This window comes from Hetaerina americana, unplaced genomic scaffold, assembly GCF_022747635.1.
Source record: "Hetaerina americana unplaced genomic scaffold, ioHetAmer1.1.p SCAF_2, whole genome shotgun sequence".
Classification (NCBI taxonomy): Eukaryota; Metazoa; Arthropoda; class Insecta; order Odonata; family Calopterygidae; genus Hetaerina; species Hetaerina americana.
The window spans coordinates 58,676,634-58,703,063 of NW_027286763.1; the positions used below are offsets into that span (position 1 = coordinate 58,676,634).

The 26,430-nt window shown below is 40.3% G+C and overlaps 1 protein-coding gene across 1 annotated transcript in view; it reads right to left on the reverse strand.

Moving 5' to 3' along the window:
* The window catches only part of CdGAPr (GTPase-activating protein CdGAPr), a 124,648-nt gene that overhangs the window by 13,757 nt on the left and 84,461 nt on the right, over positions 1 to 26,430 (reverse strand). The window contains exons 3-14 of the mRNA XM_071584625.1: positions 17,473 to 17,736; positions 15,606 to 16,015; positions 14,957 to 15,069; positions 14,738 to 14,840; positions 13,629 to 13,856; positions 11,583 to 11,745; positions 10,552 to 10,735; positions 10,286 to 10,417; positions 7,997 to 8,280; positions 6,515 to 7,069; positions 4,032 to 4,393; positions 1,846 to 2,395 (exon numbers count right to left, since the gene is read on the reverse strand). Of these exons, the coding sequence (XP_071440726.1) occupies positions 1,846 to 2,395; positions 4,032 to 4,393; positions 6,515 to 7,069; positions 7,997 to 8,280; positions 10,286 to 10,417; positions 10,552 to 10,735; positions 11,583 to 11,745; positions 13,629 to 13,856; positions 14,738 to 14,840; positions 14,957 to 15,069; positions 15,606 to 16,015; positions 17,473 to 17,736 (3,348 nt within the window). The remainder of the gene's footprint in view (positions 1 to 1,845; positions 2,396 to 4,031; positions 4,394 to 6,514; positions 7,070 to 7,996; positions 8,281 to 10,285; positions 10,418 to 10,551; positions 10,736 to 11,582; positions 11,746 to 13,628; positions 13,857 to 14,737; positions 14,841 to 14,956; positions 15,070 to 15,605; positions 16,016 to 17,472; positions 17,737 to 26,430) is intronic.

The window sequence follows — 26,430 nt, forward strand, 5'->3', positions numbered from 1 at the left end:
CAATATCATGCCATATATGGCAAGAAGATGGGGAGGGGGGCAAGAGAGTAAGGCAACATTTGGGAATGGTTAAATATGAAGCAGATTCCAACTAATATACTACCTTGATCAAAAAGTTCCCGGAATAACCACCGTGTGGCGCTCCCATCGTTCCGATTTGAGTTCTGTTTTTTTTGTTAAATTGGTACATCTGTTGTTGATATTCCCTTTAAATCTTAGTGTCATAACTTGACATTTGCAAAAGTTACGTAGCCAAGAGTACATCTATCTCTGTGTGTGTTGGCGATTTTTTACAATTGCAGAAATGGATTTAAATTTGCAACAACGAACTTGTATTAAATTTTGCGTAAAAAACGGATTTAGTGGCGCACGGACGTTGGAAATGTTGGAAAAGTGTTTCGGCAACGATTCTCTAAAAAAAACGGTCGTTTACCAGTGGCACGAGCGGTTCAGAAGTGGTCGTGAGTCAATCGAAGATGATGAACGCAGTGGCAGACCATCGACATCGAAAGTCGGTGAAAAAATTGATAAAGTAAAAGAAATGTTGGTCAATAACCGCAAATTAACCATCAGAGAAATAGCGGAGGACTTGAACATTGCCTATGGATCCGCCCAAGACATTGTGGTTAATGATTTGGGTTTCCGTCGTGTAGCAGCAAAGTTGGTTCCAAAAGACCTCAATTTCATGCAAAAAAGAGACCGTGTTGACGTCGCAAAAGACATGATTTGCGAGGCTGAATCCGATCCCACATTCATCAAAAGGATCATTACTGGAGACGAGACGTGGGTTTATGAGTACGACACGCAATCCAGACATCAGGCAAGTGAATGGCGTTCACCAAATGAGCCGAGACCAAAAAAACCACGTCGTTTTCAGTCAAAAAAGAAGGCAATGCTGACGGTTTTCATGGATTACAACGGTGTAGTGCATCATGAATTTTTGCCAGAAGGCCAGACAGTAAACAAAGAGTATTATTTGGGCGTTATGAGACGTTTGCGTGAAGCAATTCGCCGAAAGAGACCAGAAATGTGGGCAGAAAACTCGTGGATTTTGCACCATGATAACGCACCGTCGCACAGTGCTATCATTATTCGTAATTTTTTGACGAAAAATGCAACAAATACCATCCAACAGCCACCGAATTCACCTGATTTGGCTCCCTGTGACTTCTTTCTGTTCAATCGAGTTAAAAAACCATTACGGGGAACGCGTTTTAGCAGCCGAGAGGAAGTAATGGAAAAATCGCAGGAAGCACTGATGGACATACCGAAAACCGACCGTAACTTTTGCAAATGTCAAGTTATGACACTAAGATTTAAAGGGAATATCAACAACAGATGTACCAATTTAACAAAAAAAACAGAACTCAAATCGGAACGATGGGAGCGCCACACGGTGGTTATTCCGGGAACTTTTTGATCAAGGTAGTAGTTTATTGAATCAAGTTTTTAACTTCATTTTTGGCATTACCAGAAAGCATATTCAAGCAAGTTGGGAAAACATTCTATTTATATGCTAAGTACTTTTCCGGGGTAGACCAGCATCTGGGAAAGCTGTCCCAAAGGAAAGCAGATTTTGGAAAAACAATTACATAAATTTAGACTTCAACTACATCACTTGGCATTCATGGTTCCATGCAAACCCAGTTTTTAAAATTTTACATCCTATTTAATTCATCTTTGAAGTGAATGGGTTTACCATTTGTAAGTGCAATTAAATGCCTCTGAATGAAGCGGCATAAGCAAGTAAGAGACCCAAGGGTATTAAATTCCCTAGAACGTTAACTCAGCAAAAACGAATTCATCAATGCATTGAAATTAATTAAATCGCACATGGGAATTTACCTGAACATCTTCGTAGAGCCCATCACCATTTTCTGTGATGCTGTCTGCAAAATTGGAATGTATATTTTGATACACTCTCCCAACAGGAGTTGCATCCAAATTCCTTGGAGAAGCCGTAGGACACTTTTTCTTCTCCGGTGAAAACACTACATTTTGTTGAAAACTCTCTGGCTGACCATGAACCCACGACACATTCTCATAAGCTGGAGTAGAAACATCCACTGGTGTTGTTTCTGCAGTGGCATCATTCACAAGAGGTGCATAGCCAACTCCTCCGTCACCATCTTCCTCCTCTTCCTCCTCCTCATCTTCTGGGAGGGGATCAGCAACACTCAGAGCCTCTGCCGGCAGGTCCCCTTCAGATGATGTCTCTCCACCATGAACTGTGAAGCTCTCATTGTCGGATACCGTGGCATCTGCACGTGACACTGATGACGCATCCTCAGATGGTGATGGATGAACTTCAGCATGCACTAAAACCTGTTGTTGCTGATACGACTGGTGGTAGTGATTTTGGCCAGGCCAGGAACCACGAGAGCTTGGCATACTCCTAGGATCATTAACAAGTACAATTTAACTATTAGAACTCCATATAAGAACAAATTTGCTATGGTTATTACATAAGAACACCTTGAAAACCTCTGTGTCAAATATTTTTGAGTCTAAGCCAGGCAAGTATACCTCTAATGGCCTGGGCTGAATGCAGATAAAATCAGCGATTGGAGGCAGGGCAGAAGAGGGAGTAGAATTGAGAAGTCATGGGGATATTTGAGTTAGGATTCTATGACATAAAACAGCATACTTCATTTTTCACATTCAAATGCTTGATTAAATACCAAACCAACAAAATTGGCAACCAATTCAAACAGGCAGTATTTAATTGCAATGAGAAGAATTTGACATTACATTAAAAAGGAAAAATCAGGATTTTACAAATGATATTGAATAGTAAGTAAGCATACATAGTGAGGCATAGTAATGTATGATATTATATATGATTTGTACGTTTTGCTAAAGCCATGCAAATGTACTAGGCTTTCAATAGTACTAGCAAACTATTTCCAGCTGTTTTCGAATCTCCTAGCCCTAGTATAAAAAAATGTGTCACAAATTTTTCTCAAACAAGTCTTCTGAATTATAGGTCATTCAATTAAAAAGATTTACAATAAACCAGAGGGCAAAAATAACTTATTTTACTGATATGTTTTGCTCATTGAGCAAAATTTTGCATCTTTTCATGTGTCATCACATTTCTTCCAACCTCTGTTACCCAACCCATATTACACTTTTCAAACCCCTCTCCTATACCTTGGGTGTAATATAATTTATGTCCAACTCTTTGGCTAGAAAGAAATTGACAACTTTAAGCATGAGGTAATGAAGGTTAGCTGATATTTAAAAGTTAAAAATCGCCGACCCCGGTGGCGGCGGGGTAACGTCCTCGTCTGCCATTCCAAGGGTCGCGGGTTCGATTCCCGCCTGGGTGAGTTTTCCTCCACCTAGGGCTTGGGTGTTTGTAAATGTGATCATTGTTATCGTTGTTAATAGTTCGATGTAAAGGCCAGAATGCGCTGTTTTCGGACTTATACTGAATAAATAAAAAAAATAAATAAAAAATGATGCAGGTGGAGGAGATAATGGTCCATAAATATAAACTAGATTTATTATAAGGATCAATCACTGTGCATGTATGGGTATTGGCATACACTTCAGCGTTAACTTTTGAACAATGATTTGAATTACTTGTGTTACTTGAATACTTTCAGGAAACTTTCCAACATTTTGGATGTATTATAAAAATATGAAGACTCTAGCAGAAAAACAGATGACATTTGAATAATTACAAATAATTGTTATCCATTATGCATTATTCCATCCTAAAATGTAAATCCCTTTCTCCTTCACCCATCATTGTTCACAAAAATACTCATACCCTACTTCCCTCCGGAATCTCAGAATCACAACATAAAATACCTCAAGACTTTTAACAAGAACAATAACTTTTAAGGCCTCCCTTTAACAACCACCTTCCCTTTGCTTGATCCTTGCTTGCAAGCTTATGAAAGGCCTTTGATGTGAAAAGATAAGATCACCAGATCCCCAAAAAATATGAAACTCAGATGAAGAATCTTAATATCCAAGTATTGCCTAGGTGTCAAAAAAGTATTGCTGCATAGGTTGCTTACCCATATGAGGCAGGAGATTCGCGGTGAATGAAACTACCAGAGAGTGGGGGAGGTTCTGGGGATTGGGAGTCAATGTAGCGGAGTTCCTCCTCCTCTTCCTCATCGTCATCATTGCTGTAGCCACTTCTCCTGAGCATCGATGGAATGGAGGATGGCTCAGCTTCAGTGGAATGATTGTGGGACCTCATGGGTGAGGAGGCTGGTGAAGGTGAAGATGATGCAGATTTGTTCACAGGTACCCTCTCTTCTACTTTGGAGCGTTTTCTTGCACCTGGAGAGACAGCAGATGCACCTGATTTCTTTTTCTTCGGTGAGGGGTCTGCACTGCTTCCCGTGTCTTCGGGTCTGGCTCTTGGTCCAGTCTTTAACAAAAAATAGATCTGTTGAAGAGGATTCATCAATTCAGCATCCTATTGCATGATACCCTACTGGCCAGAAACCCTATTCTTGGCAAATATATCAGCATTGAGACAGGGGACATATTTTGCAGGACAAAAATAGCCTTTAGAGAAAATAAAACTCCATAATGTGGAGATACCACATTCATAAAGGCACTCTATTCAGCTAAATGTACGAACTATATTTTGACACATTCTGGCTACTACAATTGTCAATTTCAATTCATCTTGGAACCTTTCCATCTACAATTTTATTATATGACGTGCATTAAAACTTCCTTAAATGAAACAAATGACACCCCAATTAAATCATATGTATGAACCAAGGAAACATTAAATATAAAAATAACATTAAATATAAAAATTGTTAAACTATTCATAATTATAATATTTCTATGCCATTGCAGTAATGAGATCACTAATCGAAGGGAATATAGAATACAATCAGGACGTATTTGCCTGTTTTGTAGATTTCAGAAAGGCGTTCAAATGAGTGAATTGGAAAAAACTAATGAGTATATAGCAGAAAATAAGAATAGATTGGAGGGACAGGAGGGTAATCCACAACCTGTATATGTCTCAGACTGCTCAGGTGCGAGTGGAAAACGGGGAGTCCGGATGAGCAGTGTTAGGAAGAGTTGTAAGGCAAGGTTGCCCATTATCACTGGTGCTGTTCAACGTATATGTGGAGGAAATGATTAAAGAAGCATGGGAAGAACTGGAAGTAAGAATGAAAGTTGGAGGGGAATTCATAAAATCATTTAGGTTTGCTGATGACCAAGCTTTAGTTTGTCAGTCAGCCAAGGGGTTGCAAGCATTGCTGAGTGAATTGGAAACTAAGTGCAATAGATATGGCATGAGAATCAATTTTGATAAAACAGGGGTTATGCGATTTTCCAGAAAGAAAAAGGCTAAGCTAAACATTAAAACAGGGGGTAAAAAAATAGAGCAGGTATAACGGTTTACCTATCTTGGAAGTCTTTTGGACCAACAAGGTAAAAGTAGTAGGGATGTGAGGAGAAGAATGGCACTAGACAAAGAGGCTTTCACAATGAGGGAGTTGATGACAGGGACATTGAGGAAGGATGTTAAGGAGGAAGTACTAGGTATGGTGGACGAGGAGAGGGGTCTGTTGGGAGAAATCCTAAGGAGGAAGGAAAAATGGATGAAGGGCGCATTGATCGGCATAAGGATTTTGAAGACTAAAACAGAGGGGAGAATGAGAATGGCAAATGAGGAAATGGCGGGAACAGGATAAGGATGTTGGACAGGATGAAGAGAGGAAGGAAGTACACAGCGATGACAAAGGGCTTGATGTAGAGTAAGTTACCGGATTGTGTTTTGTTAGGAGTCACAAAATATTTATTTGGTAGTTTGTCCATCAAAAAAAAATATTTTTACATTTAGAACTTAGTTATATTTTATTTATATGCTTGCAAATAGGAATGAGCTAATGTATAATGAAAATTTTTCTTACCTAAAATATAACATACCTACAGGAGTGACAACACATGGCTCCTCTTGAATGACATTGATTATAATTACTTCAAAGTAACATTGAAAGACCAATAAGCTTTAAACATGACACCATAAATTTTCAACACTTGTTGTTCTGAAAAAAATTATTTTGGAAGTTTCCTTTGGTGAACTTCTCCATAGCTCATAGATACAAGTATTAGACTTCATTTCCATTGTTCATCCAAGCTGCACTTGGGTTTAATGGGTATTCCATAGGTTACCTTAGGCCATAATATCAGGCTTATATACCAATAAAGACCAATAATTACATGCATTAGTCTATATTTAACTGAAGAGTTAAGATGCTATACGTGTGTATGCTTTTTATAGAAATTTTGAAAATGTACATAAATAACATATTCTTATTAATAATACATATGCCATATCTAAAATAATATTATTGAAATATTATCGGGCACAATTCTTCATCAATCAGCAATAAATTCGGATAATGAAATCAGTAAATACAATAAATGTAACCTGGTTAACAGCAAGTCTATAATCATATACAATCATGAACCTTGAAATGAAAAATTCTTATGTCACACTAGCTATGCATTTACTTACGCCTGGTGGAGAGCCCATCAGGCGACGACGTGATGGATGTGGCAATAGTGGAGACCGAGACAGGCTTCCACCACTGCCAATGGGAGTGGTAGACACCAAAGTCTCATCCTCTGAGAAAATTCTCATTTCCCTCTCCTCCAATTCAAAATCCAGTTGGATCTCACTTAAGTCCAGGAGGCCTTCCTCCTCCAAATTACCACTCCCATCTTGCCTATCATCTTCCCTGGCATCCTCTTCTTCTGTCAGTAACATCAATGGCTCTGCCAAATGGTCAAAGTATGAATCATGCGACACCGATCGGCTGTGGCTTGGCTTCCCCGTGGTGCTCGGGGAAGAGGCATGGCGGTCATCCCCCAGCCCGAGCCCTGATGACTGTCCAGTTATCTGGTCCAACACGCCTTCAATGCTGCCCAGGCCTATTTCCAGGTCAAGGGCTGCTGAATTACGGGTACTTGATCCAGCAGATGCCACAGCTGATGAGAGGGATTCAGCACTTTTAACTGGACGCAGCCGCCTCTTGCTTTGAGCAATGTCACTTTCAGTCATTGCTTTTTCCTGTTAGGTCGATGGAAAAATAAATTCACCATTGATGCTACAAGATTAACATATATCTATGTGCGTTGAAGTTCAAAGAAAGTGATTTTTGAAAGCAAAATCATAGAAACACATGGGAATGGTTTACTCTGACATACATTTATTTCACCACCTCTGTCACCAAGAACAGCAATTTAAAATTAACATGCATGATGCTTTTTTTAGCATTGAAGAGAATTAAATTAAGGAAAACCATGGTAACATAGCACAATATTGAACATTTTAAGCAATGCATAACTCAGCTGAGCCTTGCTCTATCAGCTGTGGCCCCTCATAGCAAGATAGTGCTAAGTAAAAGGGATCTGTCCAGGGTTCTGAACTTGAAGAAACTGAAGAAACTCTTTTATTAGCAAATTAAGCTCTAGGAGAGAGCATTAACCTCAGAGCAGGAATGTATTTCAAAATTTAAATATTGAATATAAAATTCATTAAAAGACACTTTTCATCCTTCATATACACTAGTCACAAAAATTTGAAATAAAAACTGCATTTTGGCAATGAATCTTGGCACACACAAAAATAATGGTATAACGAAGAAAAAACTTGCAAATATTTTTACTATTTTCACTAATCTACACTTTCAAGCACCATTTTTTGTGGACTAAAGGATAAATTGATGAACACAGAGATATTTTAAAAAAATTAACTTTAACAGCACTATCAAAAAGTTAACACAATTGACATTTATGGCGAGGCAGATGAAATGACTAATAAGAAGGCTAGAAAAAAAATTATATAATTTATTATGATAATCCATGCAATTGCATAGGTAAATAGGAAAGTTACACCCACAACACCAACAATGAAGCACAGCAATGCAACTCAACTGACACCAGGCCAAAATGAAACCACTGATTGAAGCAGATGAGAATATTTCATTGCTGTTACCTGAGTTACTACCACTTCAGTTGGCGTTACCATTCCTCTGACCTGAGTGGATGATGTGGTAGTTGAGGCACATGATGACATCCCTCCTCCAATGGCACTTCTCTTCAATGGCAAAGTAGAAGTAGACTGTTGTCTCTGGGACTGAGAGTGACCCTTTTTCAAGAAAAACGACTTCCAGCCAAGGCCTGGGGATCGTTTAGATTTTAGGCTCCCACTTCCCCTTTTTCTTGCCGGCATATCAATTACAGTGTGATATTTTGGGGGAAGGTTCGCAGGTCCACCTCCTACAAATAAGATGAGCAACATATTAGCAAAACAAATCTGATATTTGCTTCTGGCCCTCAATGAATGACCTACATGTAATTGAAAGATCATTAAGTCAGGACGGGGATCGAGATGGTGTGGGGGCTAACGTACTGGCTTCCCACCCAGAGGGCCCGAGTTCAAATCCCGGTGGTGTTGAATATTTATCAGAGGTATCATGATCCCTCATTGAGGTGCTTTGAGGGGAGCACTTTGAGTGAGTACGCCGTCCGTTGGATGGGACGTTAAGCTGCAGACCCCTTGGCACCTTTCGTTAAGAGTAGGCTAATGCCGACGCCGGGTTTCTCTCAACCCTTCATCCTTTCCTATCCATCCCGTGGCGCAAATGACCTTAGCTGTCGGTCACCTCCCCTAAATACTACCACTACCTAAGTCAGGACACTAACTTCAAGATACACTTTAGGCATATTTAACTGAAATTCATCATCAAACACTATAAAAATAATTGATTTGAAGTATCAATAATGATCTAAACTATGAATACTATGAATTATTTAGAAAATACCTTAGCAATGCTCTAATTTTATGTGATAGTTTCACACACATTTTACACATACAAAAGAATTATACGCATGCATTTTACCTGATGTGTACATAAATTGGAGGCAATATTATTCTGATGCCAACGGTAACCACAGAAACATTTTTGAGAACAATGTAACCAATATTATTAAAAGAATTTTGAATGAAATATTGGCCAGAAAGGAATCTTTATTCAAAATATTTTCATTATTTTCGTGAAGATAATATTAAGGGCATTACCAAGGACATAAAAAAACAACCACAGACATTGCTATCAACCCGAAGGTCAGTTCAATAGGTGAGGTAAGAGTTCACCCAATATGTACGAGGGTCATCCGGAAAGTAGTACCCGTTCGTGAAATAAAGACACAAAAGTAAATATTAACAAACATAAAAAATTTTATTTGAAAGAGGATACTTTAAACTACTTCTCAACATAATCTCCAAGCAAATTAAGGCATTTGTCATAACGTGTGACAAGTTTCTGTATTCCTGCTGCATAGTCCTTCGCCGCCAGCTCATTGAGATACGCGAGGGACCCATCTTGCACAAATTTTTGCATAATGCAGATGGTGTTTAACAATTTCATGAACAATTGTTCGAGAAACATTGGGAAAATGCTCACAGATGTCATCAATTGTGACGCGCCGATCGTTCCTCACGAATTCGTCAACTGAGCTCACCAGTTGGTCTGTAATGACAGACGGTCTCCCCGAACGCTCATCGTCGTGTGTGTTCCCCCTCCCCATGTTGAAGTTGCGACACCACCGCCGAACAGACGACTCGTCCATTACATTGTCTCCATACACCTCCTTTAATTGGCGATGAATATCACATGGGCGAACGTTTCTTGCATTGAGGAATTTAATCACTGCCCTCACTTCACAACTGGCGGCGTTCTCAATTTTTTTAAACATTGTAAACAATCACAGAAACAACACAGGCAATGCTAGCGTCACGCAACTTGGCTCAGAGAAGGCAGACAAGCCACTGAAGCTATCTGACCTCGTCCAGCGGCTACTCGCGTCGTCAGCACTTCATGCGGCACGAACGGGTACTACTTTCCGGATGACCCTCGTATGTGTATGCTCACTGGTATGTGAAATTCACGGATCAGGGTGGGGTGCCCAGTTCCTTTACCTATGCCACCAATGGTTTCCCAGGAAGAATTGGTAACTAATGAATCACAAAGCTAGGATAAAGATGACGATGCCCGGAGGCAAGCCCAGAAATAGAACCCGAGTCTCCCAGTCAGTAGTCCAATGTTCTAATCCTTAAGTACCACATTCCCTCGGAAACAAATTTTTGGGTTGAGAAATGAAACATAGTAATGACAGAAATAAAATATTTTTGAAGGGAAAAAAATAAGAAAAGAAATAACTGGTTCACCCGTCTAAAGAATCTGTCCTGTATTTTAACCCAAAAATTAATGTAGTTACTGACCAACTTCAATGTACTCTTGATCTGCTTTCCCTGTTGCAGCCAGAAGTGCTCTTGTTCTTGCTTCTTCCAAAGACAGCAGTTTTGTAGGTGTAGAAATTGCCAATGATTTAGGTCGGCTACGTTTAGGAGTAGCTGTGAGAATTAAGAAAATTTCATATTAAGTTTTGAAAAAAAATACTGAAGAAAACCCAAAAGTGGATAGTTTATTTTAAATTTTTAAATAAAAAATCATATCTGCTAACAGATTTCCTTATGCTCTCAATTACCATTTTCTGCAGCAAACGCAGCTACAAGTCCTGGGGACACTCCAGGCGGTAGTTTGTGCTGGTCAGGTGACAGCTGCTGAAGATGGCGCTGCTGTCTCAGTCTCTGGCCCATCATATTGCCACTTTTATCCATACCACCAAATATTAAGTCAGCATAACACACAAGAAATTCTGTGACAACAGCCTGGAGATAAAACCACATTGTCATTAATTAATACCATGAGGCATATTACATGCAGCAAAAATAAAGTTCTATGATTGACTGGTAAGATCTTATATTTTTCATAAATGAAAATAATTATTGATGGCATTAAAATGATCACTATGAAAGAGTAATTTTTATCTCAAACCCAGCCCAAGAATGAGTCCTTTTAAAAATCTACACACAGATATCTAATACCAACAAAGAAAGGCTCATTGATTTGAAGGACATTACAGAATTTAGTACTGAAATAAGGACAATTTGCACTTTTCCACAGTTTATTTAACGTACGACGCGTTTCAACTCACAGAGTCATCATCAGGTACCTGATGATGACTCTGTGAGTTGAAACGAGTCGTACGTTAAATAAACTGTGGAAAAGTGCAAATTGTCCTTATTTCATTATGATGAACTTCCACGACCTCAAGCCTGAATCTGTTGAACTTAGAGAATTTAGTACACTCCTTAGCAGCACTCTTTTCTTCCATTATGAATTCTTTGAAATCCCAAATACACTTTTTCGAAAAATATGTTTAGAAATGCTCAGTATTTACTTTTCAAGGTAAAATGTGCACTTTATTACTTTTACAGTGGTCGATAGTAAAGATGTCACATACAAGATAATCTACTTGACTGGTTACATGACAGTGAATTGCATACTTATTCCTTCAGATCATGCAATTCTTACAATTAATCTACACTTTATTTAACTCACTTAAAGCAATACATAGTTTTTTGGTTTGACAAAATTTCACATTTTCTCTGCCCACAGCAAACTTCGATTTTATTTATTTTAAGAGAGTGATAAATGCCCATTTTTAATTTTTACCTGAACTCCAACACCTTGCAAGGCCGCAACTCCACCAACTTCCAGTTCTTTGCAACGCAGTAAATTAGGTGCCCAAACAATGGCCACATTCCTTGGCGTCATACCTGTGTCCCCTCCTCTCTGTGCAACACGAGCCAAGTGCTTCATCAGGTACTCAAGTGTTCTGAAGAAAAAAAGACCAAATGGTAGTTTACACCTTCTTCAAGTGGTATTGTTTATTCATTTTCTGAAATTAATTTTTTTCTTTCGAAAATAATTTGGCAATTGACATTGCTGTAAATTCATTTTTAAAGAATATAATGTCCTATTATCACATTCATCAAAATAATATTTACTGACATTACTGACAAATGTTTACCTTTAAAATTAAATAATTCTACTTTATGTATATTTGGTTCATTTTTACACATAACAAAGGTTCTTATTGAAATGGTAACACTTTTTAATTTGCTGTAGCCTATATCCTTTAGGAATCATTGAAAACTTTATTTATTTCTTAAAGTATAATAAAATAGTAATGAGCCATTAGAAGAGATTTTTGAGAGTAGATTCAGATATGAATAAGCAATGATTATCACAGAATTTAATACTGAAGGCATTTACCATTACATTACTACTGATTTCCATGTAAAATAACATTTATAATCAAATTAAAGAAGAAAGTATTTTGAAATGTTCAGTTCTTTACCAAAAATATTAGTTGCATTATTTTGACCAGAAGAGTCGTTTATTATTAGACCCTTAAGAAAGCCATCAGAATAATCATTGGGAAACCTCATAATGCACCATTGAGGCCTATATTCCACGAATTAAGCTTGCTACCACTAAAGTACATTTACATTATGTTTTTAACTCTGTACATAAAAAACAACATCAGCAACTATTCCCTTAACTCAAGATTATCACCACCAGAGGAAGGCACATCATCCATTACGGCAACTACTGCATTAGAACATAAATTAAAAAGATATCTAGAATGTTTCATGTTCTACTCAGTTGATGAATATCTCAACAATATTCCTGATCTTCGAGTCAATGCTTTTCATTTAGAGCAATTCTCTTTATATTAAAACTCCATGATTTTTTGAAAAAGATGGAACTCTCAATTCGCAAAGCATTTGATTGATAATAACCATAAAAGTGATTTTGATTTCGAAATTTTACATGTTGAAAGCAAAGGCTATAGATTAGACGCCTTAGAACAGTTAGAAATTTTAAATAGTGTTTGTTTAAATGAAAATATTGTTAACGAATTTTTGTATGCCTCCCACTCTCCCCTCCTTAAAGTCCCAATCCTCACGGTGGCCGATGACACCCCCCCCCCTCCCCTTCATCTAACCCTCTCTAATCCCCTGACTCACGAGAGCTCCACAATGTAGACTTCTCCCTCCCGCTCCACATTCCATCAACATCGCGGAGGTGACGCCAAACTGCCCTCCCCTCCGGCACGCAAACCCATCCTGACTTTACCCCTCCCAAACATTCCTGATTATCTCCACCCCACCCACGCCCTGGCTGTATATATAAGAAGGGCTGCAAATGTAGAGAGCTCACCTGATGATGAAGTTTTACTTCGAAACCCGGGTCGTGTGAATAAATCGTTTTCGTGTGGAACTACAAAGTTAGTCCTTTCATTTATTTATCCATGATTTCCATCAGATATATGCGTGTATGTTACATTTAATGTCTGTGCTTGTTCGCGAAACATTTAATGTAATTGTTAGTACCATATTTTGTATTGCAATTGAGCCAGTATGCTTTTTACTCCTTTTTGATGTGCCTTGTACCACGTAAATACACCATCCACCTGGTATTTTTACAACATGATCTTTTGGACAAATAAAATGCTTTATTATTATGAACATGTTCATAATGCAAGTACATTATTTCTATCATGCTAATTTCTCCTCAATGTATTTATGATGCATTAAGAGACCGATTGTAACTTTTCCCCCTAAGAAATATGTCTGCAAGCATTTTTAGAATGCATATTTTTATTGAAATACTATAGAACTTGTACCTGAACTAGAAACTGTACTACAGTACCTGTAATGTGGAGGTGGTAGACTCTTGACCACTTCACGCATTAGAGATAGTCTAGACTCATGAGGTGCTTGCACAGCACTCACAAAGCGATGATACAGGTGATAGGTACATAAAGGATTTGGGAGTTCACGGAAGTACATCTTTAACAGTGAAGCTACTGAGTGGATATCTTGTAGAATGGCCTCATCCTCATATAATCCTGGCACACGATCCTCATCAAATGCATTTCTAGAGGAAGAAATAAATTGATATTAGGTAACCTTTTGGAACTCTTTGAGTCAAAGTTAGCACAAATTTAATGCCTTGTAAACACTATATTTGTATACATCACACATTAAAGTAAAACTAAAAGTAAAAGGCAATTATTTGTTTCTTGAAATATTTTAATAATTGTGGAATCATCAACTTGCTTCAGTCACTAATGCCAAATATTTATAGTGCATGCATACCATACTATATTATTCTCAAACAAAGACCTATTCTCACTACATCTTCAAAACTAATATTTTCACGCACATGATTTTTAATCATGAATTTAAATGTTCATAACTTGCAGAAAACCAGGCCTGATAGCACAAACCACTGTCTGACCAAATTAATAATGCAAATCAGATGACATTCATATAAACTTGTTTCTACAAGTACTTGTCTTCCAAAACTTGCAAAGAGATGATTGCAGATTTGAAAATTTGCTGAAATATCCACAGCTCATTATCAAAAACTTGACAAGCAAAATGACAGATATTACTGTGTATTAATTTATCTATATCCTAAAATTGGATTGATCAGACCATCCAAACAATTAATCCTCTAATTTGTTTCTGAAAAGTAAGCGTAATATAAAATACAAGGAGCTAACCATATTTATCCCACCCACTCTTTGAAAATGGATGCACTGAACAGTGAAAAACATCACTGACATTGAATTTCATGTATTATTAAGATGGATCTTCACAAGACTCTATTCTTAGCTGCTATTACTAATAATGAGCTTTATACAACAGCAGACAGCATAGGGTTAAATATGTAATTATGAAACTTTATTTTGAGTGCAACAAACAAAGACTTAACTCATCTCAAAGTCACCGAGATTTTACTGCGCTATTTACCTCAATTTCTGAATGTTTGATGTGACTCCAGAGAGACGATATATCCCATCAACAATGCCATTGGTTTCTATGAACTCAGCACAGCACTTGAGAACCATTGGGACTAAAAATTAGAGAAAAATAACACATCAATAGAAAACAATTTACAAAGAGTCTTAGGCTAAGTAGGCTTACTTATGAGAATAAAATCATTGAAATGGAAAAGAGGGACTTGCTTACTTTCATGGCCTGAATTGAGCAAGTGCTCTCCAAGATCACAACCAAACACCCTTTCTTTTAAGATTCCAGATTGCTTTAATCTTCTCCTTGATGGCCTTGATAGAATGAAACTCCTGAAAAGGAAAAACAGCACCAATCATTAATCTTGATTTTCCTCACCAAACATGTGAAAATTTTCATGGCATGAGCTTGCCAATAATATGCCTCAAAAGGTTACCTATGAATACTATAATCATGGACAAAAATCATCTGCAAACCGAAAAAAAAAGTTTTTCATAAAACTCAACCTCCCAAACACAACACTGTGTGAGAATTAACTTTAAAAAAAAATACTGGTTTCCCATTTGAGAAAGAAATAATGATCCATGCATAATAGCCTTTCAATGATTATATAGTAACTTTCAAACGAAAACAAGTTTTCAAAGTTTAAATAGGATTCCCCAATATTTCTCAGTTTCCCAAGCTCTGGATTCTGCCACCATCTTTCCCACTGAGTATTAAGTGAATGTGTTCAAGAGGTTGAACACTAATTTTTCACAAAATGAGGAGACCACCACACTCCATAATCAATTTACTTCAAACCAAGAAAGACTCCATGAAAAAACATCACAAAATGATCAACTGGTTCATTAATAACTTCGTTACAGACCTGAAGAAAGCAATCAGCTTCCCATGCTTTCTGAGAACAGGCTTTGAAGGTAGAGGGACACTGGGGCCAGATGATGGGGAGGCAACAATGATTCCTGAGGAGGCAGGAGAAGGAGATGATGATGCTGTGGAGGCACATGATGATGCTGGAGTCACCACAGTTGGTGCAGCTGTGCCTGCTGGCGATGTGGGACCTGTGGCCCCAGCAGCAGAAGGTGCTATTGTGTTGGTGAGTGAATGCTGTTGGGAAGCTGCTGGCACCAGTTGGTGCAAAAGACTTCGTGGCACTTTTTCTCCAATCAGAGCAACACATTCACATGGAAAGAAGCCAACTTCAAAGCCTCTTTTTCCACGCCACCATACACTCTCCTCTGGTGGAGGCATATCAATTACGGATATCATATCTCCAACCTGCAACCATACAATATACATTCACAGGAGTTAAATAAAGAAAAAAATACAAGAGGGCATTATATTGAACGCTGATTTTTACCAAATTTAACAGGTATTCATATTGTGAGCTGAATAAAACAAAAATTTACAACAAATGTTTCAAAAAATTATGTAGTACATATACAGGTACATATGTCCTCTGAGGTACAGAAAAAGTATTCAAAAATATATTTTATGAGTATTATGAATGAATATCAAAACCAGTTTTTTTGATTTTTTAGTTTTGTAGTTTTCCTTTGACTGAATAATTTACCACTTGACAATCATAGGGCATTAAGTTCAAATACTTTAAAAATCAAATGATAAGTTCATGACTGATAATAAAACAAATACTAATAGGAATTATTTTCTGTCCAATTTCAAATAATTATACTCTATATGTGAGTTGATACCTACCCATTTACTCCATACATTACCCAAGCATGCCAATAACTTAAATCTGTGCGAATTTGAATTTTACAAAAAGAGAAATGTTTTATCTTACTGATTTCAATGGACTAACTTTAAAATATCCACTTTCAACTTAAGTTTGTAGAAAAGAACAGGGACAGATATAATTATTTGTGTGTAGAGAATATCAAAGCAATATTTTTAAACATAAACATGAAGAGTAATTGCCATAAAATTTTTGACAGTAATATTTTTTAGTTCATACTTTAAATGTCTGATCTCGAAAATTACTGAAATATTCCCTCAACCACAAAACTGGATGAACGACATAAATAGCCACAATTTCTTTGGAAGAAAATATTCCATACTATCATGTCTTAGTTATGAAGTCTATCATGAATGGGTAATAGAAAGTGGTATGTTTTGGACTTAAGCTGATGATTACTACTTATCTTTGGGGAAATCTGAAAAGAGCACACAATTTAAATAGCTATTTCAGGTCACTAATGGAACATTTCGCAAAACCTCCGAGCCAATCATACTATCATCACCATGGTCACCATAACTGGGTAAGACACAGTTCCTTAATTAACTCTTCTATTTTCTGGCTTTTTCATGCCTTAACATATAACTGCTAATAAAATTGCAAGTCTTTGTTAAACCTTCAGAATGTAATATCTATATTTTTTTAATTTATAAACATATATCCACACACACATATATATATATATATATATATATATATATATATATATATATATATATCCATATATATATATATCCATATATATATATATATATATATATCCATATATATCTATATATATATATATCCATATATATCTATATATATATATATCCATATATATCTATATATATCCATGTATATATATATATATATATATATATATATATATATATCCATATATATATATATATATATATATATATATATATATATATATATAGGAATCAAACAATGAGTGAGCCATGTCTGAAGTTAGAGAATCCATTATCACATGTACCTCAAAAGATATTTCATCTGGGGCTTGGGCAGCATATCTGCGAACTGCATAGGCAGCTGCTACAGCAGGGGTGTTTATATCACTGTCATCTGTGACCAGAAGGCGATGCCCTCGATTGTCTAACTCCAGCCAATTGAGAACAGGTCCACAGTTGATTATACTTGCTGATCCAGGGCCACTTTCGGGCCCTTCACTGGCAATTCCATCTCCGACCAAGCAGGTTAGACGAGACAGGTATTCTGTCAGCAGCCTCCGTATAGCTTTCTGGAAAACATTAATGGACACAAAATAACATAACCTGCACATTTAAATTTGTATGGTATAAATATGCATCACTTCAGTCTAAAGAAACATGGGAGGATACACATGAGGCCCAATTAACGACTGAAGTAGAGAAGTGATGTTAGCAAATAATAATATAGTAATAAAGAGAAAGAAAACGGGGAATTTTCAATCACAAATGTTTCAATGTGAAAATGTAATATCATAAGCAACATGATAAAAAAACCATAGTAAATTTTCATGTCCATTAAGACCAAATTAATGTCGGCATTAAATTCAATGGTTTCGGACACAACTTCGTGAAAATTCATGTACGAAGAATGAGTAAACTTCGTATATTTTTACTATTAACTTATTATGGTACGTACTACCGCTTTTGACGAATGGGCCATATCATCATGCACTTCATGGCGACAACATTGGTATCTCAGGACGCATTTGCTCATTAGCGACAGACGCATTAGCAATGGGCGCTTCATAGCAATAGGTATTTCCCGGTCCATAAAGACGCACCTTTTTTTACTCCAAAATCTGCTCTAAAATCAGCCTGCGTCTTATAGGAAAGCTCATGACGTCATACCTACAGAAAGAATAAAACGGACGTCGATTTCTAGTGTTTGTGATTGAATGAGTCCAGGCGGACAGGTAAATGTAAACAACATGATGTCTTTTTGAAACTGTGAAATTAACAATGCGTTACATGGAAGTAAAGACATTTTGTAAGAGGAAAGTGACAACCTCGGAGAAAAAAAACTGCGTAAATGATCCAAAAGAAGTGATAACGAATTTCTGGGATTCTGTGATGGCTACACTTATCTATACGTGTGGGTACTAATTTTTTAATTTAGTTTCAACTTTTTCTGGATTAAGTGTTATCGTCAAAAAAGTATTTTTCGCAAATTCTAAGGTGAAAATTATGGTGCGTCTTAAGGGCCAAGAAATTCGGTATATGATGAGGTCGCTTATGCGTCGAAACCGATAGTATCAATTTAATGTGAAAATTTTATCGGTCTATACTGACAAATATTTGCCGGGGAAATGGAACTAAAATTATTTGCTACGCGCATAATTACTATCAACTGGAGAAAAAAAATATTTTAAATTACACACAGCATATAGTATCCAATAACTTCATGTGGATAAAACGAAAATGAAACTTTTCTTAATAATTTGGTAGACATCTATACACGATAGCACACTGAGCATTTCGGATCAAATTTTACACATAATTAATTGAGATTCAGCCGAGACTTTGACGAACCAGCGGGTTTAAACCAGAAGGGACATGACTGATCTCTGGCAGTCCTTGATGATATTATTGACATTCCTTGATGATATCATTGAAACTATTTGTTCACTGTCAGACAAAACTATAATGAACACTCCCACATGAATTGCATAATAACAAGTTCAAATTTATAGGTTGCACCAAAAGTGAAGCGGAGGATTTAATAATCGAGATAATAGTAACACATGGAAATGCTGGATACAAAAAACGTCGTCGATGATTGCCCGAAGGCGAATACATTAGCCTTTGATAATGTTTCCTTAAATTCAGTAGATAATAAACAGGTTCCGGAGAGAGTGCCCTAGAGCTTTCACGTACTAATGAATAACGCATAAGAAAGAAACGTGATACGGTAACACCCTCCGCATGTAGATAAAAAACTAAAAGCTTGCTGTTGATTCGTAAATACTACAGAGAGATTTCAAATTACATGTATCTCACTTAGACATTTCAGAAAATACAAATTTACATGTAGAACCTGCATATCTAATGGCCATGGAACACTATATTTTAGTTAGCATCATTTATACATTCTAAAAACAACATTAGTGTATTTCACCTTGCTAGCTCCATTGCTTGTTGGAATAGGAACTAATAGCGTAATTAAGGCTCTCCGATGGACGAGTCATATTTCAACGAATACATAACTCGTGAAACAACAAGATACTCACTCTAAAAATTAAGTTCAGCCCAGCGACCTCAACCCCGGGTTAGACAAGAAACTTTAATCAAACAGAAAATTTTAATGGTGAAGAGGACGAAATTAATGACTTTTCACAATGTATACTCCTTGTGATTCCGGTAGTATGTTGAAGATTAACCGCAGTACTACTAAGCATGTGTTCCACATGCACGGCATTGCCAATGATTAAGCACACGCTTATGGTCCAATGTGCTATTGAAAATCATTATCAGTCCTCCTCAGTAAAAGTTGTGGCAAGGACGATATCCCGACATTGATTGACATGGGAGGCACACAAGAAGTGATTCTCGAGTGATTTTCTCTGAGGAAAAATTGAAAACCGCCGACAGACAGCCACAACCGCTACCTTCCACCCGTCATTCTCCTCCGTCCTCCGTCTCTTCCTGCCATGGATGCTGCCCACCGCGTAGAAGGGGTTGCACTGCCACCGAACCCCGAGGAACAGCGAAGAATTACGAGGGGACTCGGCCGCCCACCTGAGGGAGTAGAGCTTCGCGGGGGCCCCCGGACCCGTTCCCAAGAGCACTGACCCCCAAACGTCCCCACACTCCGAGGCCACGCTGTCCTTGCATCCCATGCGGATGGAATCTCGGGGGCGGCAGCGGCGGCGCTTCTTGGCGCCCCCGCCTCCGCCCCCAGACGCCGCCCTCTTGGCTCTCTCCGACGGCGTGACGACATACCGGGAAGGGAGACGGCGCCGAGGACGTCTGCGGGCCAGAGAGGCCGCATCCCTGGCCACCGTCCCGCCTGCTTCCACCTTGCCCCCCAGCACTGCGGCGCGGCAACGTCACCGCCGCCCCGCGACGGGCCAGAAGGCGGAAGAGAGCGAGGGGGGGTTCTCAATGAATCTACTCGATAGGCATGGGTCATCGTCCCCGCGGTAACATCCGCACCCCCTCACCCGCGACGCACTCCGGGCGCCGGACGAGCCATCCGAATCGAAGGAAACCAACCGGGAAGCGACCAAAACAAACTGGCGAGGAGAATCAGCACCTTGTCCGAGTATATCGCGTCAACGTCCTCGGAGGGACTGAGACGGGGAGCCCGCATCGCCCTCTCCGCCGTCACACTCGCCAACACATTCAATTTGGCACATGGGAAAGAGCAAGAGTATGCGTTACAGTCTGCCCGTCTTAATTGCCCACATCCTCTCCCTTCGAGCGTGGAGCTGGCCTGCTACTCGCCCTCTAAGTCCTCCTCCCTTATCTTCCTGGGTTCATCTCACCGTCCCACACCGATGAATACGACGGTCGACCCCGCTCCACTTACTCCATCGCATTCGCGGAAAGCCACTTTCGGTAGAGACCGCACACGATTTAAATTTCGTCGTGTTGCACGAGAGCGGAGGCGTTGCATTCAATTGACGTCCTCTTTTTGCTTCCAGCTGCAGTTGAAAGGGATGACCCAAGGGAGCAACCGGATATCGCCACCCGATGTCTCCGGCTCATGACCTTGACGGCAACCGATTTGGGTGCGGGTAAGGCAACCGAATAATTGCACCACGACTACAGCCGTCAGGTCTCCCGTGATCACCTCCCGATGGCTGCGGAGGTGCTAAGTATAGGCCGATGAGAAGGGGTTTAGGGGCGTGGGCGGAAACCGAACTAGTGGGGGAGGAAGGGTATAGGGGAAGCGGCGGGGGAGAGTAAATAAAGACGCACGTGGAATGAAAACGACCGGCGTTTAAAAAAACCTAGCTTCTCCAGCTTCTTCCTCACGCCGGATTCAGACATCCGCAAGCGGCGCCGGGAGGTAGAGGGGTGGGAGAAAATAGGGGGGGCGTTGTGCACAAGCCGATGGGGTCCCTTCGGACGCCGCCGATGTCACAACGCGATCGCGATCGGACGGTGTGAGGGAAAGGCAGCCAGATACAGAGCCTGTTTGAGGGGAGTGAGGAGAGGGCGAAGGCCACAAGTCGGGACGTCCCTCCCAGTTCGGGAAAGGACGGGTGAGGACAGGAGAACACCGGGGCCGAAACACTTAGGATCACTTGGGTGCGCGGACGAGTAAAAATTCTCTCCTTCCTCGATTACTTCCAATAACTCATAACAAAATTCCAATGCACATCTCCGAGATGAAGGACAGACAACCCACTCCGAACACACGCCACAGCGAGGCTGCAGTAACCATCACCACAGCGCGGACACAAACATGAACATATATCAGTCATCCATCACCATAAAAACTGCACTACGCAGCCGGAATCCGAGAGGGATTGTGAAACTCGCAAGGTTTATCCGACTGAGATATTCTCTCTCTATCTCCAGGAGACAGGCTCCGCAGCGACCAGGCCTAATTGCCCGGCAATAATGACATCCTATTCCTCCATCGAAGGACTACGCGAACAATAAGACCGACACGTAAACATTCGTCGACGTCCACTTGCTGCTCCACGCGCCGACAGACTGCTCCAGGTTGTGTTCGGGTGGGCATTGGGGAGTCAAGGAGGGCGGGAAGGGCGAATGGAGTGGTGTGAGGGGGGCGCGCAGCGGAGTGAGAGAAGGCTATCCGGCAGAGGACTGAGGGGGGGGGGGCACGTGGGCGATCAGCCTCCCACGTGCTCCGGAGGGATCGAAGAGGGATCAGGCGGGAAGGTGTGTCGAAAGCAAGACTCCGGGTCTTCCTCCGCGCCACCGAAACTTTTCTTTCATCTCTATTCCACGAGAGAGACTCACAGAATGATGTCCTGCCCTCAGGCGACAGGCGGGCACACGCATAAAAACAAGAAAGTGAAGCTGTGGTCACGTGACGGCCTTCCCGCGCCACACCTCTATCGCCGCCCTTCCATCAAATTACTCTGGTATTCATCCGCTTCCTTAAGCGGAGTGATTCTGAGGGAAAAGTCGTGCAAAAACTTACCTCCTCCTACCACACCGATCCTTCCTTCCCTCTCCCCAATCGCAAACACTACGAGGGTCACCTTTCGCATTTCCCGCACTAATTTATGCAGCACCACACGCACGGGTGCCAGGATCGGAACTCACCACGGAAGAAATAGACGAGATCCAAATTGCTCCCCCCCCAAACGTGTCTGACACAGCCAAGGGCACGCACGCTAGGACGCCTTGGCTGAATGATTTCGAACCGCACGAGTATTTCGGTCGCTAATTTGTCAGGCCACAATCTTGGGTTATACTTAAACCCCCTCGAGATTCTTCCTAAATTTCGAGGAAGGTCATGGCAATGTAACCGATCAAAGCACAAAAAGAGGAAGGTTTCGCCGCAAAATCGAGGATGGGCGGTGAATTCCACAGCTCTCCATTATAATGGTAACGGAACTATCACCCATCGCCATTCACCAAACCTCCATGCGAGACTAACGATCGTCGAGAATCCACTAACATTCAAAATATTCCACTCGAACGCACACAAACACAGGAGAAAACAGCGCGAACCTTGAGGGAACGTAAATTATTCACGGTTGGCGACGGAACACTCCCATCTTCTCTGGTCCAAGCAGAAAATAGAAGAGGAAAAAGTTGTTTTCAACACACTTGAATCCCCCGGGCTTTTCGGAGAAGCACGCAACACGGAAGTATGGCAATGGATACCAAACTGCAACCAGCGGTGGCCTAAAATAACTTCCCCGCACCCAGGTGTCCCCAATCGGATCAACCGAAGAAGAAAAAATGGGACCGGTCGATCACTTCTATAGTGACCTTCTATAATACCGGACTGAAGCGGCGGACTGAATATCCCGCCACCAAAGAGAACAGCCTCCATCGATACTACCCTGCCGTCTCGCCTCAGTGTCTACCGCCCCCCTCTGTGGAGACGGTGCATCTCGACCGAAAAATCCCGCGCTCTCCGTCGCCCTCAGACTCACACCTCCCCATCTCCCTCGAGTGAGCGGTAGGAATCCCCTTATTCTCCCAACACCGAACTATCTTTAGTGCGTCGGCGGGGTTGCCAAATATAAAGTTAAAGGCCTGAAGGCTATAAACTCCCGAGGGTCCACCTTTCCCGCAGTCCCCTAAGGGAGAAGCACGAAAGAAGAATGTTCGGTGGGAAGAGTGAGGGAGGGAGGTACTGGGGTGATGATTGATCTCTCGGAAATCTAGACCCCTTTCCCTCGAGATTAGCCACCCAAAGCTGGCTGAGAGTTGGAGCCGAGAGAGATTGGAAGAGGGTGGGGTGGTCATAGAGGAGAGAGTTTTTGAAGAGATGCGATGGCCATTCAATCCGCGGCTCATAATAAAAAGGGTTTTTGGATCTCGAATACAATGCAACCTGATGGTTGCCAAACTCCGGAAAAAGAGGCATTCGACGAGAGACAACGCCGTAGACGTGGAGATAAATGGATGACGAAGTACATCGGATGACAAGCGAGGAGTTGATAGCTGGCAATACACACTTGGGCGAGGGAATCCTGTCCGTTTTGATCGGGGCGTGATTAATTGCATTGGTCTTTAAAATAGAGAAGCAGATTCGCTTTACTCACTGTGCGTGAAATCGAAATCAGGCTCTTATTTTGGCACATAGACGTGCTTTGTGATACGATACAATCGCAGAGTTTACATTATTTTAAAACTGTAAGAATTACGTTTATTAAAACTGTAAGAATCGTTACACGTAACAAAGGCCGTGGTGCGTTTTGTGCCTGTCTCACGGATTTTGAATGGATGATTTTACGAAGCAACTTCAACCACATGGTACGAGCACGAATTTTCTAATCACAATACTTCGTAATCAAAACACTTCGTATAACCCACACAAAATTGTTTTATCCACAAAATTAGAAGGGCTAATGCATTTAATTAACATTTGCATGTTTACTTTCAATAGTATTTTCATTCCAAAGATAACAGGCACGTTTTAAAATATTCTCTCTCCGAATCAACTGTTGCTCGATTATATGAGACTGCATAAAAATGAAACAACGTAGAAGCTGGTCTTCGAAAACCCTAACATTCACGTCTCTTGCCATCCGGCGACTCCATTTCGCCCTTCCCAACTTCAACCTACCCTCCGGACTCACTCCCACACGACACTCGGGAGCCCACGCCGCGCCTAGCCGCCGCCTCGCCACTCGCTCACCCGATGACGGGACAACGAGCAGAGGAAAAACATGCTTGGACTACCCCCTCTCTCCGCACGGCCAGTAGGAGGTAATGCATTTAAAGTGAGACAAGGAGAGGTAAAAAAAAGCACTGCTCATCTGTCACAAAGGGAAGAGGAAAATGAGAGAACATTCAAAAACTGGATTTAAAAGAGTTTGTTGGCACTCTTGGATTATGTCGCGCGATAAGGAAACGTAAACGAATAGCAACTACGCGAAGTAGATTTCTTGGTGCCCTAAATGAAGACAATGCATAATATATCAACAACTTTGTAGGCACTCGACCATGTTTCGATTCTCAAAAGACAGCAACGTCTTTGAGGCTTTCTTACACAATACGGATGGTGTTTATTCAATGACTTATTATCCATGTGTGCAGCGTACATGAGATGGACAGGAGAGGAGCTATCAGTCTTATTTGGCAAAATATGCGTTAAAAGGCTGGATAAAAATTTCAATTCATCAGTGACGACGCGCTTACGAATTATGTCTGGGAACCATAACCTTTTTATAGCGAACGCTGCTTATGGAAAATATAGTATGCAAATTGAATACACTACCGATATGGCTGGATATTATATAGCTTCACATGAGACCCGCTATTATGTTTCTTGAATAATGGGGGGGGATCGAGATAGTGTGGGGGCCAACGTACTGACTTCCCACCCAGAGGGCCCGGGTTCAAATCTCGGGCGGCGGCTTCAAGGGCGGTGTTGAATATTTTTAGGGGCCATCCAAAAAATCGGAAAAATTCCAAGAACTGGAAAAATAAGCTGACGGAAATGAAGGGATACTTCCTTGCTAGTTTCAACTAACAACGATGAGACGCACATCGACATAGAAACAGTGCATTTCCTGACTAGACCTCCAGCCCAAATTGAATTGTTTTGACTCAAAACTAAATTTTATAATAAATCAAAACAAACGGCACCCTTACAGGGAGACAGGGAGCATTCGACTACGGCAGACGAGAGCTCCGCCTCTTGTCATGAATCAATCTGCCGTCGACCGTAGTTGAATCCTTGCATTTTCTTAACCTCGCCAGACGGGTTAACACGGCTCCTTTATGGTGAGGCTAGGAGCATTCAACTACGGTTGATGAGAGCTCCAATTCTTGTCAGGAATCAGCTTTCCGTCGACATCAGTTGAAAGCTTCAATTTTCCTAACCTCACCAGAAGGGTTCCGTTTCTGGGAGGTGATCCAAAATAACTCCGAAATATAGAGCTCTGAGGATTAAACAGGTTTCGCTCCCATAATTTGAAAATGTTACGTATCACAGCAGCTATTAATAAATTGGTGATTATTTCAATGCTAGCAATAGTTCATTTAACACCAATCAGATAGCATTGGACGGAAAATTTTATAAGAAATGCGATGTTAATAAGAAGACGATCCTCGCTAAAAATTCAACAACCTTAATATCAAGAAAATATTATCTGCATTGTTAGTTAATAGCCGAAGTTTAAAAAAAACTAAGTCGCAGAATATCATCACCTTATTCAAACTACAGGCGCATATATAATTATTGGGGCAGGAAGCTGGTTATCCACTGATATCGATGACGGTGAAATTTTCCAAAAATTATCTTCCATTTACAGAAATGAGAGAACAAATAGAATCGGGGG